The sequence below is a fragment of the Coturnix japonica genome, chromosome 4, assembly GCF_054131305.1.
Source record: "Coturnix japonica strain WE chromosome 4, WE-NBRP24, whole genome shotgun sequence".
NCBI lineage: Eukaryota > Metazoa > Chordata > Aves > Galliformes > Phasianidae > Coturnix > Coturnix japonica.
In genome coordinates, this window is record NC_140666.1 from 83,401,318 (window position 1) to 83,419,156 (window position 17,839).

At 38.8% G+C, this 17,839-nt stretch overlaps 1 protein-coding gene across 4 annotated transcripts in view; it reads left to right on the forward strand.

The window, feature by feature from the left end:
* The window catches only part of ZFYVE28 (zinc finger FYVE-type containing 28), a 121,097-nt gene that overhangs the window by 50,038 nt on the left and 53,220 nt on the right, over positions 1-17,839 (forward strand). For all 4 annotated transcript variants that reach the window (XM_015862851.3, XM_015862849.3, XM_015862850.3 and 1 more), the window contains exon 2: positions 11,284-11,424. In XM_015862851.3, coding sequence (XP_015718337.2) covers positions 11,284-11,424 — 141 coding nt within the window. The remainder of the gene's footprint in view (positions 1-11,283; positions 11,425-17,839) is intronic.

Here is a 17,839-nt window from a genome sequence, read left to right on the forward strand (position 1 = left end):
ATAAACCCATCTTTTCATTTCTGTCTTTATCTCCTGTATTTGCACTGTTCTCAGTGCCAATATCATTGTTAGTTTATGTCTACATTCAAGTGTGTGTTTGTGCTTTCGTGCCCCGTTCTTCAGGTTCTTATTGCTTTCCTTGTTGTAGCACCTGAGCACCTGGTGATGGGTTGAACTTTATTTTCTGTGGATTTTTAAATTTTTTTTTTTTAATTTAATTCTAGAGAACGTCTGTTTCAAACTGATCTTTCTGAACCAATTCATATTCATGTACCCACAAGAAATCATTTCTTTTGCCATACATTTTTTTTTCCCCAACAGATTATTTTGCTTTACATGAGATTGTTTTTCCATATATGGAATAAATGTATAAACATATATCCCAGAAATGTGTCACTGTGTTGTAATCACCGAGTACTTTTATGGTCTTGCTGGTTTTCTTCCCTTCTAGTAGTGAATTCCTGTTCCTTTGTGTAGGATGCATGGGGAGCTGCCCAGTGCTGTTGCAGGTGCTACAGCCAACAACTGAGCAGTAACTGCTTGGAGAGCAGAAGTATAATGCCTGCTTGATTTACGCTGCTGTTTTCGGTCCATTTCAAAACCATAATTGTGTTTTGCTGACTACAAATCATCTTTGATATCCCTCCAAACGATGTGTATCCCCAGTCATGATAAATTCCAGGCTATATTCTTCTGCCTGTCATCTCCAGTTGATTAATTCTGGACTTTCTTTTCCTCTCGAATAAATAAACAAAAAAGTAAATGAATAAAAATTGTTTCTGCGTGCATGCTGTAATTATGAGCATTAGTCATGATTTTGAATAGTACTTGTGATCTCAGTGCAATTTCGGGTTACGATAAAATCATTCTCTGAAGCTGGTGCCTTTCTCAGCGAAGACTTTAATTGCATATATTCTGTTTTAATTTAACTGTAATGATTTTCAATGCATATGATTGATAACTTAAAGTAATGTAAGAAATTATACCAAGGAAAACAAATGACAAGAACCAACCTCCCCACCCCACATTCTGCTTTATTGACATATTTATAGTTTAAAAAAATCTGTCAGCCCCCACAACTTCTTATTTGGTGGAGAACAATGAGTTTCACTTAGATTTGATAGGGAAAAGCCATGTGGCTTTAGAACTGTGAAGTATTCAGTGTATCAGGAAACTGTTGCCTAATTAGGTAAGCTAAATGCTTGGAAGACTGACCAAAGCATTTGATTATAGGACTTTTTGTGTAACTGAGGAATATTTGCAGACTCTCTGTTTAATTGATGAGTGTTTGCAGTTATCTATACAAGCGCACAATATGGGTATCCTTTAAGTACTTCTCCCCTCACGTTTGGTCATATCTGTTAAAACCATTTCTCTTGTGTCTAATAATGCACTGAGATTTTGTTTGAAAATCACCGGTAGTCTCTGAAGTTCTAAATACAATTACACTCTGCACTCTTGCTTACTTTGAACCTGGCTGAAGACCAGGGGCTTCCTGTCTGTCAGCATGTTTGAATGTTCTCTGAGACAGCAAGGATGGCCATGTTAACTTGCCAGGTTCCAGCAGATGTATCTCACCTTCAGACAGAACCACCCTGCTCCTGCCTAATTTGGCCAGTCTTTCTGTAGTTCCTGTCTCTGATCCCTTAGAACATCCAAGTGTCCATAGGACTAAAGACAAACTGCTGTCTGGTTCAAGTGAAGATCATTAAGGAAATTACATCCACACTGTGGCCTCTGCTTCTGCATTTGTAACACAGAGCAAAGTCTTGACCTGGAAAAATGGGAGGGTGGGAAATGACAGCTGTTACATTTGATCTGACCAAATAATGTGATTGCATGACTGTACGCAGAACACCTGCATATGGAATGAATCCACCTAATATCATCTATTTGCAGAGCAGTCGTGAAGTTACTAAGAACAGTTAATAACTCCAGTTTCAGAAGTGTCAGAACTTTTTTGACCCTTTGTTGATTTTATGCTGATGGTTTTATTCAGAGAAAATATTCCCTGTTTTTCAATTGAAAAGCAATGAATGACTTTGATCCAAGACTGCATACATGTGGAGCTTTATATTAAATACAGTCTTGATAGTAAAGCAGTTTAACTTTTTGACCTGTAATGCTGTTGAATTGTAAGCTGTAGATGTTCCAGTAGGTGTTCTTCCCTGAGGCTGTGGAAGCACAGGAATTCTTCATCCCATTATGTGGGAGAAAAATCACGGTTCAGCCTCCAGTTTTGGTCCTGTGCTTGGCAGGGGTTCATTTTAGGAGCCTGCCTGGGGTGTCAGAGAAGAAAGCTCAGCTTTGGAAGCTGAATGCTACTGCTCTCTACCGTAAAGACCAGCAGCAGGTGTCTGCTTTGGAAATGGAAGGAGCAGTTCCTGTAGGAGTTGAGTTTTTTGCATTAACTAATCACGCTTCTCCTTTCAAAGATCAGTTTTCTCTTTCATTGGCGTCTCCAGCGTTAATGGGTTGTTGTTCATTTCCTTGATGCTGTTATCAAATATAGCAAACTAAAACTAGTCTGAATCATATTCTTGCTAGCGCATTGTAAATGTTAAAATAAGCACTACTGGTAATGCATTTCCTTGCTTTCAGCAGCAGTTCTGCAATTAATGCCTCTGGCTCTTCTGTCATGTAACATACTGAAGAAAATTCTTGGCAGCCCGAAATTTGAGAAATGCCGCTGAGGGGGAACCTGAAAGTATGTAGCTGTGATGTGAAAATGATATTGCTGATCAATAGAATGTGATACGCAGGAGGTGGTGTGTATTACGGCTTTTCTGATAATTGTTTTCTGGAATGAGGAAAATCAATTCTCTCTTGGTTAAATAGGTAGAGCTGTAATTGTGCCGGATTGTTTTATTTGCCTAAACAGGAAGCAGACAGGTCTCAAAATTTTCCCTTGCCAGAAGGGAGAATATATGGTTTTGAAATCCTAGCATACATGACAACTAGATACGTGACTGCTAGAGACTTTTCTCTTTAAGTCTTCTCTCTTTATTTCAGTCTCCATGCAACCTGATGGAGCTATAGGTGACCCTGTTCATTGCAGCCGAGTTGGAGTGGATGATCTTTAAGGGTCCCTTCCAACTCAAACGTTCATATGATTCTATAGTTTTCAACAATGGAGATAAAATTGACCAGGAAAACATATATCAGGAAAGCATTCATGTTGCGTTGTTGCTTCATCCTTGTGTGTTGTGTCCTGCCTTAAAAGGAACCTGCTAAATTCAGGGGAAGTGGTGGGAGAACAGCTGAAGCCTGATGTAGGTTACCCAGCATCTGTGTGCTGATGAAGAGAAATAGTCAAGCAAAAACCATGTGCTGAGCTGGCATGGAAAACATAAAACAAGAATTACTGTACAAAAACCCATTTCTTTCCCAGGAGAGATTTGTGTGCCCAGGAGGCCAAAGGCAGACCACGAGGGCATGTCTGAGAAGACCAGAGCAAGCCTTGTTGGAGCAAAAATGTTCAGTTCTACAGTGGTTGGGCAAGGATATGGGTGACCACACTGCCACACAGCATTATATAGTCAGTGTACTGCTTGCCAGCAAAAATATGCTTTTTGTGTGCCTGTGTATTGAGCATGGACAAACACCAACTGAAGCTTGCTGTTATCTCAAAAACAAAGCCACCTCAACAGATGATGGCATTCAGAGCTACTTCTTTGTGTTCTTTAGCTGAAATAGTGGAAATAAGATCAAAAGTTTTACTTAGGCAGACATTCATTTGAAGTTATTGTCAGATAGAAGACTGCAGCCGGGGGAGGGTTTAGTGATGATAGCCTGGTTGCTTTCATTGCTGGGCTCGAACAGGTGCATTTAAGAATAAAGTACTGATGAAATCTTTTTGTTGCAGTGATTGATTGTGGTAGTGATATGATGCCAAGGTAGTTAAATCCTGCACATCTGGCGAGCTGTTCAACCTGGGCTTATTGAGAGCCTCCTACCAGACAGACAAGGTTATGAATGAGCAACTTTATGCAGGTGATTGTTCTTATATTAAAATATGATACAGAACGCCTCAGATTCATCATGAGCAAATCTGCTGAGGCAAAGAAAAATAAGGATGCACTTGCAATATCAAGAAACCTAAAGAATGTTCTGTGCCTGTTCATGCTCAAGAGGGACGATGTGGTAACTTCTATAATCAGAGTGCTTGAGTTCACTTCTGGGTCAGGTTTCGCACTTGTTAGTATTTTGTTTATGCCCTGATTAACGAAGACGTTTATTTCTTCATCCCAAGGTAAAACACTGTATGTGGCAGATTGTTCAAACTAGGTTGGTACTGAAGAGAGAGGCAGAGCTGGCATTCAACCAGGGCTGCTGAGCATGAGCAAAGCCCTGGGACTGCAGACCTGGGAGGAAAAAAATATCCTGTTAGGATACATCAATGTGGAGCAAAATGGAGCCTATCAGAGAGACTGCAAAACAAGTCTTAGAATGTGCAGAGTTTGTTGTTGTTGTTGTTTTGTGTGTGTGTTTGCGTATGTGTGTTTAAGAATAGAAATTTGGTTTTTAGGAAAGAAAAAAGCTTATAGAAAAAAATAGGAAGATGTGGACATTGAGGACCTGCAGGATGGGGGTCGTGGTTTATCTCAATGTTTGGGAACTTTTATAAATATTTGAAAAGATTCATAGAACACTGTAACAGCAGTAGTGGAATGTTAAGTCATTTAGTGCAGGAAGTTGTGAGTAAATGGAGCTTAGCGAGGTGGAGGGTTTCATGTTATTGGGGGGAAAAACAGTTGCATGCCACGTCCAGATGCCACCCCATGTTAAGAAGGGTCCTGTAGCTCCGAAAGCCCATGGAACTAAATGTGTGATTTTTCTTGTGATAGGTAGCAGATGACTACAAATGTGGCAGAATCAATTCCGTTTGAAAGGGAGCTTAGTGTAATCTATGACTGCAAATACAAACAAATAGAGAAATCTGAAGCGAGCTGTATAAAAGCATTTAAAGAATGCCCTTTCTGTTTAGTACTTTTCTCGACAAGTCGAATTTGTTCTTTCTAAATCCTTAGTTGTCCTTTAAGCTTGATGTTCTTTCAGCAGATGAGAAAGAATGATGAATATCCTAAGGTCAAACTGAAGGAGGCGGGCTGTGAGAGGAGGAAGGCTGTGGAGCTGGTGGGTGCACTATGGCTGGCGTAGCTTTTCACCTGGCTACTCTATTGCTCCTCAATAGCCTAAGGGGAAGAAATAGGACGAAATATCTCACAGGTTGGAATAAAGACAGTAAAATGACTTCTTCCTCTCCCTAAGGCTCCTCATAGTTGTGTTTGGATTTAGCAGGAGGCAACTCTAGAGATGGAAATCCCTGGCAAGTGGGCTTGGGCAGGAGGCAGTACTGGAGGTTACTGTGCTTCCCGTGGCTACTCCATCACCGCCTGGCATCTTCATATCCCCACAGTAAAACCATTTCCTCTTCCTCAGGGTATGTTTGTTTCGTAGAAATAGAGGCTATGGTTCAGCTGCAGTCCACTCCTGTTCAGCAGAGTGCATGTCCATAAGCTTAAGTAACACATGTTAAGCATATGCTTATGTGCTTCCCCAGGAAAATATGAATTTGAGCACATGCTTCTCTAGATTATGAGCATACAAAAATAGAAGCTGTGTACAGTGACTTAATCCATCATGAGTGAAATCTGACTGTGTGGCAGTCTCAAATATTTGCTCTTCTAGTTCAGTGAAATCTATCTGATTTTTTGTTTTTTGGCTGTTATTACTCTCCTGTTACTGTTCTGTAGTGGAGACATAGCATTTCAATGTGATTTTTGAAGAGGGTGCTAGTATTGGAAAAACTCACTCACCTGATATTTTTGTTGTCCAATAATAATTTGTTATATCACTGACTTTTTTTGCTTAAGGCACTGCTAGCATTTTTTTGTGCTAACAACCTGTTTACCTGTCTTTCTAGCTTGTGTAATTATATTCTATAGATAAACACAGAGCAGCTGGTAAGGACTGCAGCTTTTCCCACAGTGCTTGCTTTTTTTGTGAATTCTTACACCCAGTCATTAATTGTTGGGCTCATCTTGGAGTCCTTTTTATGCACGTGCAGCATCAGACAGCTAAGAAAATTCATTTAAATGCATTTTTATTATTTTTAATTCTTCATATGTTCTGCATAACGAACCTTAGGTGAATAATTTCCCCTTTTTTAGCAGGTAGCTCTTGAGATAAAGCAGGTAGATTTAATAAACAAAGGCAACAACAACAAATGAACTCACATGCTTTGAGTTGCCAAGACCCTTTTTCCTTTAATGTGAAGATACACTGTTGCTATTAAAATTATAACATTTGAATTTAAGTATCAGATATTGAGTCATCCGCCTTTTAAAGAGTGATTCTCTCTTGTTCGTATTTATTACCACTTATAAAGCATGGAAAAATTTCAAAGGATCTGACTGAAGACAGGATGTGTGTATGCTTCTTTGTAGAGAAGGTGACAGTGAAGCTATATTGCAATGTACTGGCAGTCCCCTTTTGAAAAAAATGCCTTAGATCTTTGAAATAAGTCAGCTGTCAGTCAGGCTTCATAGTGCACCAGTGACCCCAGTAGTTGTGCTTCAGTTGAGTAAGTGTTGGTCACTCAAAGTCCATTTATGGCTCAGTGTCTGGATGGAGATGGTGATGAGTGGTATCCCCCAGGGGTCAGTGCTGGGACTGATAGTCTTTAAAGTCTTCATCTATGATATCAACAGTGAGGTCATGATTGTTTTGTTTTTTTTTTAACATAAGTTTTAAATGAGTTTAATTAGTTTTAAACTAGTAATGTGCAGCATCAGGTTTAGGTTTGAAAATATAACACTGCCTCTGAGATGTAGAACTGACCATACTTAAATTCTTAGCACCTAGATCTGCCTTGTGATACACAAAGCATATGGTGTATAGTGAGTTGTTTTCTAACACGTTACAGAATATTATCTGTGTGCTGGAGAGCAGGACTGATGTTTTTATCTATAGCATTTCCAAATTCCCACCTGAAAGCAAATGTACTTTCACTCGTGGGGACTTTGTTCTGTTTTCTGTTCCTATTTGGCAAAGTCCAGTAACTGCTGCATTTATTCCAGAGAATGGAAAGTTGGAGGTTCATCCTCTTTGCCTGGTTTTGTGACAGTCCACTTGTTGCCTTTGCCCCAGAACACAGTAGGCAACAGATTTAGACTGACAACTTGGCCTTCAGTATCAGAGACATTTATAACACCCTTCCCCTTTCTGACTGGGGAGCAATGGAGGCTATACAGGTATAACACTTGTGCTGATGCAAACATCACAGTCTTTCCCTACAACTTCTCATGTCAGCTGGTGGAATCCCATCAGCTGTAGCAGATTAGAGTTGATGTTTAACTGATCCTGGCTACTGGGTGGCAACATAATATGGCACCTACAGCAATTAAAATTGTCCTACGGGGACTTACTGTTCTTACCCAATATCGTCCTGTAGATGTTTGTGGATACGGTTGCTCTGATGTGTAATAAAATATATGTAAAATGTACCTTTTACCACTACCAAATGCTATTTGAAAAGTTAACCCAGTGGGTGTAGGCTTATGGTGTTCCCTTGTCAAAAAGCAATCTGGATTAACCATCAGAAAAAGGCGTATATAATTAAAGCTTTTTTCCTTGTAGTTTCATTTGATTAGGGTCACATCAGGGCTTGAGCATGTGGGAGAGCTGTGAAGTACTTAAGATACTGAAGGACTGCAAAAGGACAGCCAAGGTCTGAAGCTTTTCATATCAAGTCCGTGGATTTTATTTAGCAGGGCTGGGTTTTTTATCTTGTTCTGAAACCCTTATATCAGCAATTTAAACACGATGAATGTTATTTTCTGGAGAATCAGGAAATAACTAGCTAGGATTTTGCTCATCTCTCTAGTTTCTTTGTTTCAATCTGTTCTCTGGCTTGTTGGTGTAGATGTCTTTCCTTTCTATTTTTTTGATGGTGGTCGTGGAGACTTTGTCCATATTGTGACCTCTGTAGAACTTAAAACCTTTTACACCTCTATAAAGGATCACAGAAACCTGGGGAAAATGTTCCTTGGTGTTGAAATTATGGATTGCTGGCTGTTGTATTTATAAGACCACACATTTTATGTGTTAACTTGTTGAAAGAAACAGTATGCTGATAAGGTGCTATCAAAATCATGCAAAATATGCTTCAAATCTTGTTTCAGAAGAAGGAAATTCTTGACTAGAAAAATCCTTATTTCTGGAAACTTGATTTTCAGAACAATTCTGGAATTTCTGACTGGTCTGAGATTTGTTTTCAAGATGTGAGAACAACATCTTTTCAACTGACAGCGTGTAATCTTAGGGACCTGTTACTTATCTAATAGCCTGCATCTGACAGCTCACTTAAACCAAATTTTTCTTCCTTTTACCACCCTCTTATAATCGATGTAAATCCATATAAAAATAAAATCAGAATTTATTGTGCAGTAAACTGAACTAAACTAATCTAGATGGGGGTTTGCTGGCAACATCTGTGTGTAACCAGTTCAATAGTTAATACAGCTTCTTACATGGGCTGTTGAGTACTGAGCGGCAATGGCAAGCAGTCTTACTGCATTAAATCTCTGACCTAACAAGCAGAGAATGAAGAGTAATACCTAAGTATGTAATAAGAAATAAGTACATAATTTCTCAGTAGTAAGAAATGTGCTGTGGGGTGAGAATGCACACATCAGTGAGTGACCTCTCCTAATAGAAGGAATGATGCACTACTACTGTAACTGATGATATGCCAATCCCTGTCTTTGTACAGATTGGAGTGATAGCCAATGTATATTTTATAAATGAGAATAATAAATAATTACCAATGCATAAAAAAACTGATATTGAATCTGTGGTGGATGAAGTCCTGTGTTGTGGTAAGTCATATGCTGGCAATTAACAGCTACAGAGGACAGTCGGGATCAGTTGGTGAGCTGGGTCTTTTAGAACATGACTTGTGAGATGCAGAAAAACATCAGAGGGAATACAAGATGTTCTTGTACAGTGGAGGAGGCTCCTGTGTGGAGAGCTCAGACTCAGGGTGGTGTTTGGTTGTTTTTTATCAACCCAACAGAACAGGAACAAAAAATCTATACGGGTTATACAAGGGCATTGTGGCAACAAGGGTTCCTGCAGTCTATGGATACGAAAATAACTGAACAGAAGTAGCTGCAGTGCACGATGCTCTAGTGGAAAAAGGCAAGGTCCAGTACCTAGAGGATGAGTCCAGCTAATCACAACAAGAATCTAGATGAACTAATTTGATTGCTGATGTGGTTAATTCTGGAAACAATCAGGGTACTAAGCAGTAGGTTCTTTGTTAGGTGAACTCAAACGAAGCTTTTCTATTAACTTAATCAGTTGAAGATAAGAATTACTACTTACTCTGCCAGCGAATAGTAACCTGTTCTGATGGAATTATTGGAACCATGTTTAGCATGAATTGAAAGCAATAATTGGCACAGAGTATGGTGCTGTGTCTTTTCTCCTACTGGTTGGAACAAATTGGATTTAGGAAGTTGTGGCCATTGACTTTAAATGGTCTCCTGCTAGGTGATTTAGAGTCTCATGCAGCTTTGTCTTGCCAGGGCCCCCGTGATTGACACAATTAATCAAAGATCACGATACTAATCCACAACAAACATAACACAGGAGAGAGAACTCAATTAAAACTTTTGTTTCTCCAATTTAAAAGATCAGCCACATGGGAATTCACTTTCTCAGTCTTACATTTGCTTTTTTAGCTTGGGACCACTCAACAAATTGCCTTATTTTGCTTCTGCAGTGCAATTCAGATGCATATAAATAAGTTGTGTTTTGCCACACTTCCATGCACAGATTCCTGTGACTTCAATTTAAGACTTTATCTAGAAAGTTTTCTTGGTGTCAATAAATACTAAAGGAAAATGTAAACATCAGATATAATAAAAATAATTGGGTGGGAGAGATGTGAGATTTTAGTACTAAACTCAACTGAGTTAAGTAATTCAGTTATAGGGTTTCTCTGTACTGTCCTTTATTCTGGACTTTGTTTATTCCTCATATACTACCAGCTTTATCCCTCTTCCTGCGCGTTTTTCTATCAAGGCTTTAATGAAGCCAAAATTTAAATGTCTCCCATTTATACTTAGTGTACTGCTGATGCTTAATAAAGGACAACATTAAATGAATGCAGAGGAAAAACCTAAAAATTGCTGAGGCTCTCTGTCATTTATTTTGTAGTAAGCAACTGGTTTCCTGCTTAAAGAAAGAATCCAAACACTTTCATTACTGTGTTTCATCAGCTTAAAAGGTATATCTGACGTGCCTCCCAACTCAAATGTTGTGAACTAGCAATGTAGAAAGCTGAAGGACGGCCGTAAATCATTATATTCATGCATAAGTAGGATGTGTTGGAACAGGAGCTGGTGTGTTTGTTTTCAGGGAAGGCTGTTGTTGTTGTTGTGCCATTAATTTGCTAGTTGAGAAACCATGCAGCGCGCACCGGTGAGGCGGTCTGTAGCATCGCTAATGAGACCAGGTGTCACAGTAGTTAACTGTGTGACTGTACAGCTCTGTAGGTTTAGTGCTTGTGTAATGCAAATGCCCAAAGGGTTTTTTCTGCTGGAGTTGTATTTTGTGAGTATTTGGTATTTCACGTTACGTTACTGTGCTCTCACCATTTCTGTAGGCTGAGGAGAGCCTAAGAGAGCTGGACAACTTAGCCTAGAAAAGAGAATGCTTGGGAAGACCTCGCCACCATCCATAAACCTCTGCAGGCAGTTGGATTTCAGGGGTCACTGCAGTGGTCATGAGTCCAACCAGCAGCTGCAGAAGCTTCTCCTAAAGCCCGTTCTCATTGCTTTGTGTTGGCAGCAGGTGGTGGTTGTTGTCTTGTTTTGCCAAAGTTGAAGCATGCTTTTGTTTAATAAACAAAGCTTGTGATTCAGTTGTTTGTCCGCCAGGCAATTATGCCACCATGGGTGAGAATGCCGGGATGGTTTTGGAGATAATAGTAGCTTAATACCTGCTTTGTTGGAGGAGAGATTTTTTTTTCTTAAAGGTAGCAAGATTTTGTGATTGTATGTTGAATGTCTCAGTGTCGTTTTTCTAGTGCTGATGCCCTCCTAATCTGGCTTAGATTATTTGAAAAAAGTAAATTACAATCAATACTTCAAATCTTTAAATTAAATACTTCAAAACTTTAAATTACAATCAGTACTTCACTGGAGTATTTTTTTATTGCAAAAAAATATTATAATATTCTGTAATGCAATATTCTATGCTTCTCTTCTGCAGAGAACAGACCCGCAGCTCCTTGCTCAGTTCTACTATGCCGACGAGGAACTAAATCAAGTGGCAGCTGAACTGGACAGTTTAGATGGAAGAAAAGACCCTCAGAGATGCACACTGCTGGTCAACCAGTTTCGTTCTTGTCAGGTAATAAAAATGACATCTCCTGATTTAGTTGGCGTTTTTGTGTGCATTAAATGCTATTTCTTGTATGAATTAATTTTTTTTGTCAAATCCCTTTGGTATATATATGCCTTTTATTAGTTTAAAACCTATTTTCTTTGAAAACACTATTCATAAATGCGTTACATCTCATTTAAGTGTCGATGGTTTCCTTTAAATGAGGTCACATAATGAAGATCCTCTTTGCACATGGAGCTTACCAGAATGAGAGAAATACTGCAATGTTTCAGGCAGTGTAAAGTAGCCACATCCTTTGTAGACGCTTAGCTTTTATAATTTATGAATCTGATATCTTTTAATTAGTAAATAAGTTATTTAAGAGCAGCTGATATCTTTGCTAATTGGAAAGAATGTTATCTGCTTCACATAAAAAGCTTTGAAGTTAAGAGGAACTCCTGAGGAACCAAACAGAAGGGGATATTTATTTGTAAATGATTTCAAAAGTATGAATCTGTTTCTAAGTTCTCGTTGCATAATATAGTTCACTGAGGAAAGGATTCCTCATGCTCTTTGCTGAAACTGCGGCTATAATTTAAGCAAGGCTTGAAGGGAGAAGAATTGGAGATGAAGACAACTTAAATCTAGTTGTTTAACATGGATGAATTTGTGATTTGCTTTGTTAAGAAAAACAATTCAGAAAAGTGTGGAGTTTTATGAGTTTACCAAACTGGAAACGGTGAAAATTCAGTACCTTGGAGGAAAAAAGATACAGGTGAAGTTATCTTAAAAGGTCATTGAGTTCAATCTTCTCTGTGATGGATCAACTATACCTGAACCACATCTCACAAGTTTGGCTTGTCTGACTTGTCTGTTTAGAAACCTCCAGAAATGGACGTTCCACAGACTTCCTAGGCAAACTCTTACCCAACTGATACTGGTGAAGGCTTTCTGATAACAAGGGTAGATGAACCATTTCTTCTCCTTGATGCTTTATCCCTGGAGGTAGAAACTTCTTCCCCGACTCTCGGCAGGTGCACATGCATTCCTACTTGTTTATTGTAGTTTAGTCAGACCTTTCTGTTCAAAGACTACCTTCTCTGAATCTTTTAGTTGTAGGAATGCAAGCAATGCATGCTCTGATAGTCCTTGGCCATTTTACTTGGCTGACTGTGTAGTGACTCACTGTCTTGTGACTCTTAATACAGACTGATGCCTGGTAATTTCTTCTTTTCATTTGTCTAACAGATTGCTGTTACTAAAACAATCTGTTGCTGGACAAGAAAGAAAAGATTGAGAGGTTTTTTTTATGCAGTTATTTCTGTGGTTTCTTATTTTCAGTGTTCTATTGTATAGGTCAAATCATAGGCAAATGTTATTTCAAAAACGACTTTGCTATTCAGGTCTTGCAATATTTTATAGTAAGCAGTTTTAAAAGTATATGTTGTGTAAAGGATGAAGAATAAAGGGCGGTATTTTAGAAAGGATTCAAAGTGTAGGTGTTTACTAATCAAATATTGCACAGGAAGAGAGGAGAAGAACTGGCTGCAGATGAAGTATGGTGGTGTTTGAGGCAGATGGATCAAAATAATTGTCATCCAAGGCTCTGCATGTGAAAGCAATGCAACAGCTACATTGTGTGAAATGGGCTCTTTCACATGATGCTGTTAAAAAGCATCTTGTGCCCACAGCATATATTGCTAAGCAGACTCCGAATCTTGGGCTTAAAGTTTTGTGTTTTTTTTCCCTATTTTCCCTTGATGTTACATGCATTAATAAATGTATAGATCATTTTCAATCTGGATAATTTATTAAATCCAGATAATTTGCAATGTATATAAAAATGATCTCCTTAAAGTTCATCAATACATAGTCTTTATTTCTATCAGGCTTGAATATTTCTGAGAACCCTTGACCTTATGCCTTTTCTTGATTTGAAATTTATTTTTTAAGGTTTATTTACAGGTGAATTAGTGTTTGCTTAATTGATATTATAAAATTTTACCATTTTATTAACTAGAGAGAACTGCCTTTAGATTAGTTCTGTTTTATAACAGATCCACAAGTATTAGGAACTCAAATTCTTGTTTTCGAGAGGTTGTATTCTGTTGGATGTTGATCATGTCTGAGGAGATGTGCTTTCTATCTCTGAACTGTTTCAAAAGAGTTCCAAGTTTACTGCAGTATGTAAACTAACTCAGACAAAACGAAAGGGCTCTACCTAGATGATGTGCTTTAATGGATATATTTAGTATTTTCTGTCTTAACAATAATAGCAATGTTAGTCAAGGCAAGCTGAAGCTTTGGTACTTCATCAATTTTCATGTGTTTATTCCACATATACAGAAAACTTCAGTTTTCAAGAAGGTTAAAAATAATTAAATTTGCAGCTCTGAATGTTGTTTTGTATTGTTCTGCTTTAGTACTTTTTCACTGATGATAAAATCACGTTTTTTACAGTAAATTAAGTTGTAAAAACTGAAGATCTTGCAGCTTGAATTTTAAATGCCGTGAGTTGACTGGTTAGCGTGGTGCCAAATGGAATGTATTAATGAGTAACAAGGTGCTGTTTGGCAGTTTGTTGTGGTTATGGTAACTTACTGTAAAAATGATATCTCTTGTCTTGCTTTGGGGTTTGCATGTCAACAGCAGAATATTACAAGAATGTACTGTATCAACGGATGTGTTGTCTTGCACTTATAGCGTGGCCAATACCTAACAGAGCAAAGCACTTCTTCTGGTGTTGCTTTCTGATGTGTGCAGCAATGCATGATAAAAAGACGTTTATTGTTGCGCTGAAGTGGAAAAAAAATCCAGAAGGTAGAGTGGTATACTTTGATTTGTTGAATGTGATTAATGACAGTAGTGGGAAGATACCAGAAAACAACCAAGATGTTTACATCTGTGTGTCTTGAGGAATATGCAGTGCTGATTTATCCGAGTATATATTTTCTTTTTTCAGTACAAATAATTAGTAGAAATGTTTTCATGTTAAGGTTAATAGAAGACGTCCTTTTCTGTGTGGTTCCTACCCCTCCCATCGTCACAGGGCATTTTCTGCTGCTGAATTTCATAAGGAGGAACAACATCTAGTTTATTTTTTTTCAATTAATCATTCACGCATTTGTGATAATTCCCTGAATGTATTTGCCTTGACCATTACCATTTTCACATTGATTAATATTGTGGTACGTGAACTGATGGATTTATTTAACACAACTTCTCAGTCATTTAAATGGAATTAGGTTTAATGTTAAATATGGCAGATCACGGTTAAGTTGGAGAATGAACAGGAAAAGCACCTTTGATTCTAACCAAGAGTTTCTGTTAGATCTTGAGAGGTCAAATGTGAATGGTGTGTGAGTGCTTCCCATTGCGAAGGTGTTCCAGAATCATAGTGCTTGCTGGGTTAGTACATTGAGAATTACTTCTCTCTGTAAAGCAGCAAGTTCTCAGAATAGCAGATGAGTCAGTTCCCAGCATGGTTTTATCAAAATAATTCCTTGAACTGCAGCTTGTGTCTCAGCACTGTGCCATTCCATCCATTAAAGCACCCTGTATAGGAATTTGCCCCTGCCAGGGGATTGACCTGAAGCAAGACATTTGCTTGCTGAGATAAGGTACCTCTCGAGCTTTGCCACAGAGTAGTAAAATGAGAAATTTGTACTATTTGTGAAACCTTATTTTTCTCAGCTCTTATATGAGTGATTGACTGGTAACATTATACTGGCTCTTCTCTTTTCCTGCTATTTGCTTGATGGAGCCACTTGGGAAACACTACTTGGATACCTTAAATAGGAAGTCCATCATTTTTGAGTCATTGGTCTGTACTTTCGACTTGATCAAACATCAAGCTTTAAATGTACATAGTCTTTAGTGTACGACTTGTGAACACAGGTTAGTCTGTACAGTGATGGCCAAGTAGGCACCTGTGAGTCTGAACCTCATTATCTATCCTGGTGTAAATTGATGTTACTTGGGGAATCAGAGCCCTTAGAGGAAGCTAACACACATTTGGTTGTTATCATTTGTCTGCCTCAATTTCTGTAACTATAGAAAATACATTGTGAGAATGGTAACAGAAGTGCTCTTTCAACCAGTCATACTTATCTCCTTATTTCCTGCAGCTTATTTCAACAACTGATAATATCAGTTTGAGATGAGCTGCTTCCTATTCAAGCGCTGAGGAAAACAGAGTTTGGCTCTTCCTATGAAGGAGCATGCTTGTTAGAGGCTGGTTGTCAGCAGTGGGCTGCATGAGCTGCCTGTATTATGTGGAAAGTGGGTAGAAACTGACTTTGGGAAAAACAAATAAAAAGATTGAGGGCAAAATGCTGCTGGAGTCCTCTGGGACCCTCCCTTATCACAGCTTGGTGTGCTAAAATCTGCGTTTTAATTTAGAAATGAAAACAATTCCAGCCTTCATCACTGAAATAAGCATTAAAACATGATGTGCTTTCTGATGCTGGAGTTGGATGGGTAAGAGAAATCTAAAAATGGGTGATCTCTTCATCTGACGCTTTTTGGTGTTTGGATGAAACAGCATCGCTGTTTGATAATGTGGCACATCTGGAAGGAGTTAGCAATGGCCTGATATGAGGTAGACAATCTGCTTGCCTTTCACCTCTGCTTGCTTCATATATGTAACTGAGATTGTAAACACCAAGGTTCTTTTTCTCTTTAATTAAAAAACAGCCAAACCAAAAGCTCGGAAGTGGTTGCAGGATTCCAAAAATGTTTGGTGCTGCTTCTTGAGGTAGCTGGGGAGAGCCATCCCTGAATGCAGCAAGCTGTCACACAGCACACGGGGACTTCTCTGTAGCAAAGGATGGAAAGTATTTCAGCGTGATTCCTTTATTTTGTGTGTATTTCTGTTTCACAAGGATGAAGCTGAAGCTGGAATCACAAGTTAGTAAATAATGAAAAAGGAAACTTGTCTTACTATATAAAATACAATTAATTTTTTATCAGTGCGAAGAAGGATGTGTTTGTATTAAGTAGTGCGTGCTGGGGAAGCGGGTGGTTGTTGCTGAAAGGGCATGTGACGCTCGGTCACGCTGCACCATCTGCTCATGATGGCCAGGTTCTTCGCATGCAAACTTGTAAGGAAAAATAATGTATCTTTGGTGGAAGATGAGGTAGTCATCCATTCCACAAGAAAACAAGGTGAATGTTTTATATGTATTTCAATTAGAAAGCTAAAACTTTTTTTTCTGTCCAAAATAAAATACAGTGTTTTCTTCTATGAGAAAGAGAACTCAGCTGCAAAAGGTTAAGCCAGAAATAATCAGAACGCTCTTCGTTTGAGTCTTCTGACACTGCTGGAAAAGATGTTCTGTTTCTTAATGTGTGATTGTGAGCCCTGGATTATACTTTTTATATTAAGAGGAATGGGCATGTCAGTGTCTTGACTGAACACTGATGTGGTGTATCTGAGATATGCTGCTAACTTCTGTGCATTTGAAGGCTAAGTGAGGATGAGGGCGTAAGGTCATTTTGAAACTGACTTTACTCAGCATTTTATGAGATATGGAACTATACCAGATCCACTTCTGTGGGCACTAATGTAATGTCTCACTCTCAGGGGCTTTATAGTTGTACAGTTTTTCCACACTCTTCAGTGGTGTCATCTGAGAACTGTCAGTTCCATTTTTATTTACTCTCTCTTTTTTAACTATTGCAAAGCAGGATGAATTCACATATCAGCATCTAAACTGGTTATGCAGTCTCATGACTTAAATACACTGCAAAGTACTGTCATTCTTCAACTTCTCCATAAGTGTGCATTACCAGCATCCTTGCAAGATCAACAATATACAGTTCAGTAGACAATGCACATTGACATTGGATAGGATGCGACTGCTCAAGACAGGCAAGAGAATTCTGGGCTGGGCAGCACACTGGCTGGGCTTATCACCAGAGCTTTAAATTAGATTTCAGTGTGGGGAGAGGGATGTGCTGCTGAGTGACAGAGAAGAGTCATGAAGCCGAACATGTACAAGTCTTGTAGAGCTGGATGACAGGCATCTCAGGGTCCTGAAGGAACTGGCTGATGTAGTTGCGAAATTGCTCTCTATCATATTTGAAGTCATGGCTGTCAGGCAGAGTCCTTGGTGACTGAAGAAAGGGAAACATCACTACCATTTTTATGAAAGGGAGAAAGGAAGACCCAGCAAACTGCAGGCCAATGAGCCTTGTGTCTGTGCCTGGGAAGGTCATGGAAGAAAAGTGAAGGCACATGCAAGACAAGGAGGTGATCTGAGACAACCATTACAGCAACCTGGTCTACTGGTTGGCAGCCCTGTCTATGGCAGAGGGGTTGGAACTAGGCGATCTTTCAGGTCCGTTCCAATCTAAGCCATTTTGAGTATGTGCAAATTATTTGCTTGATATTTCTGCCCTTGGGGATTAAGTCTGTTTTCTGCTGTTAAATGCTTTTCCA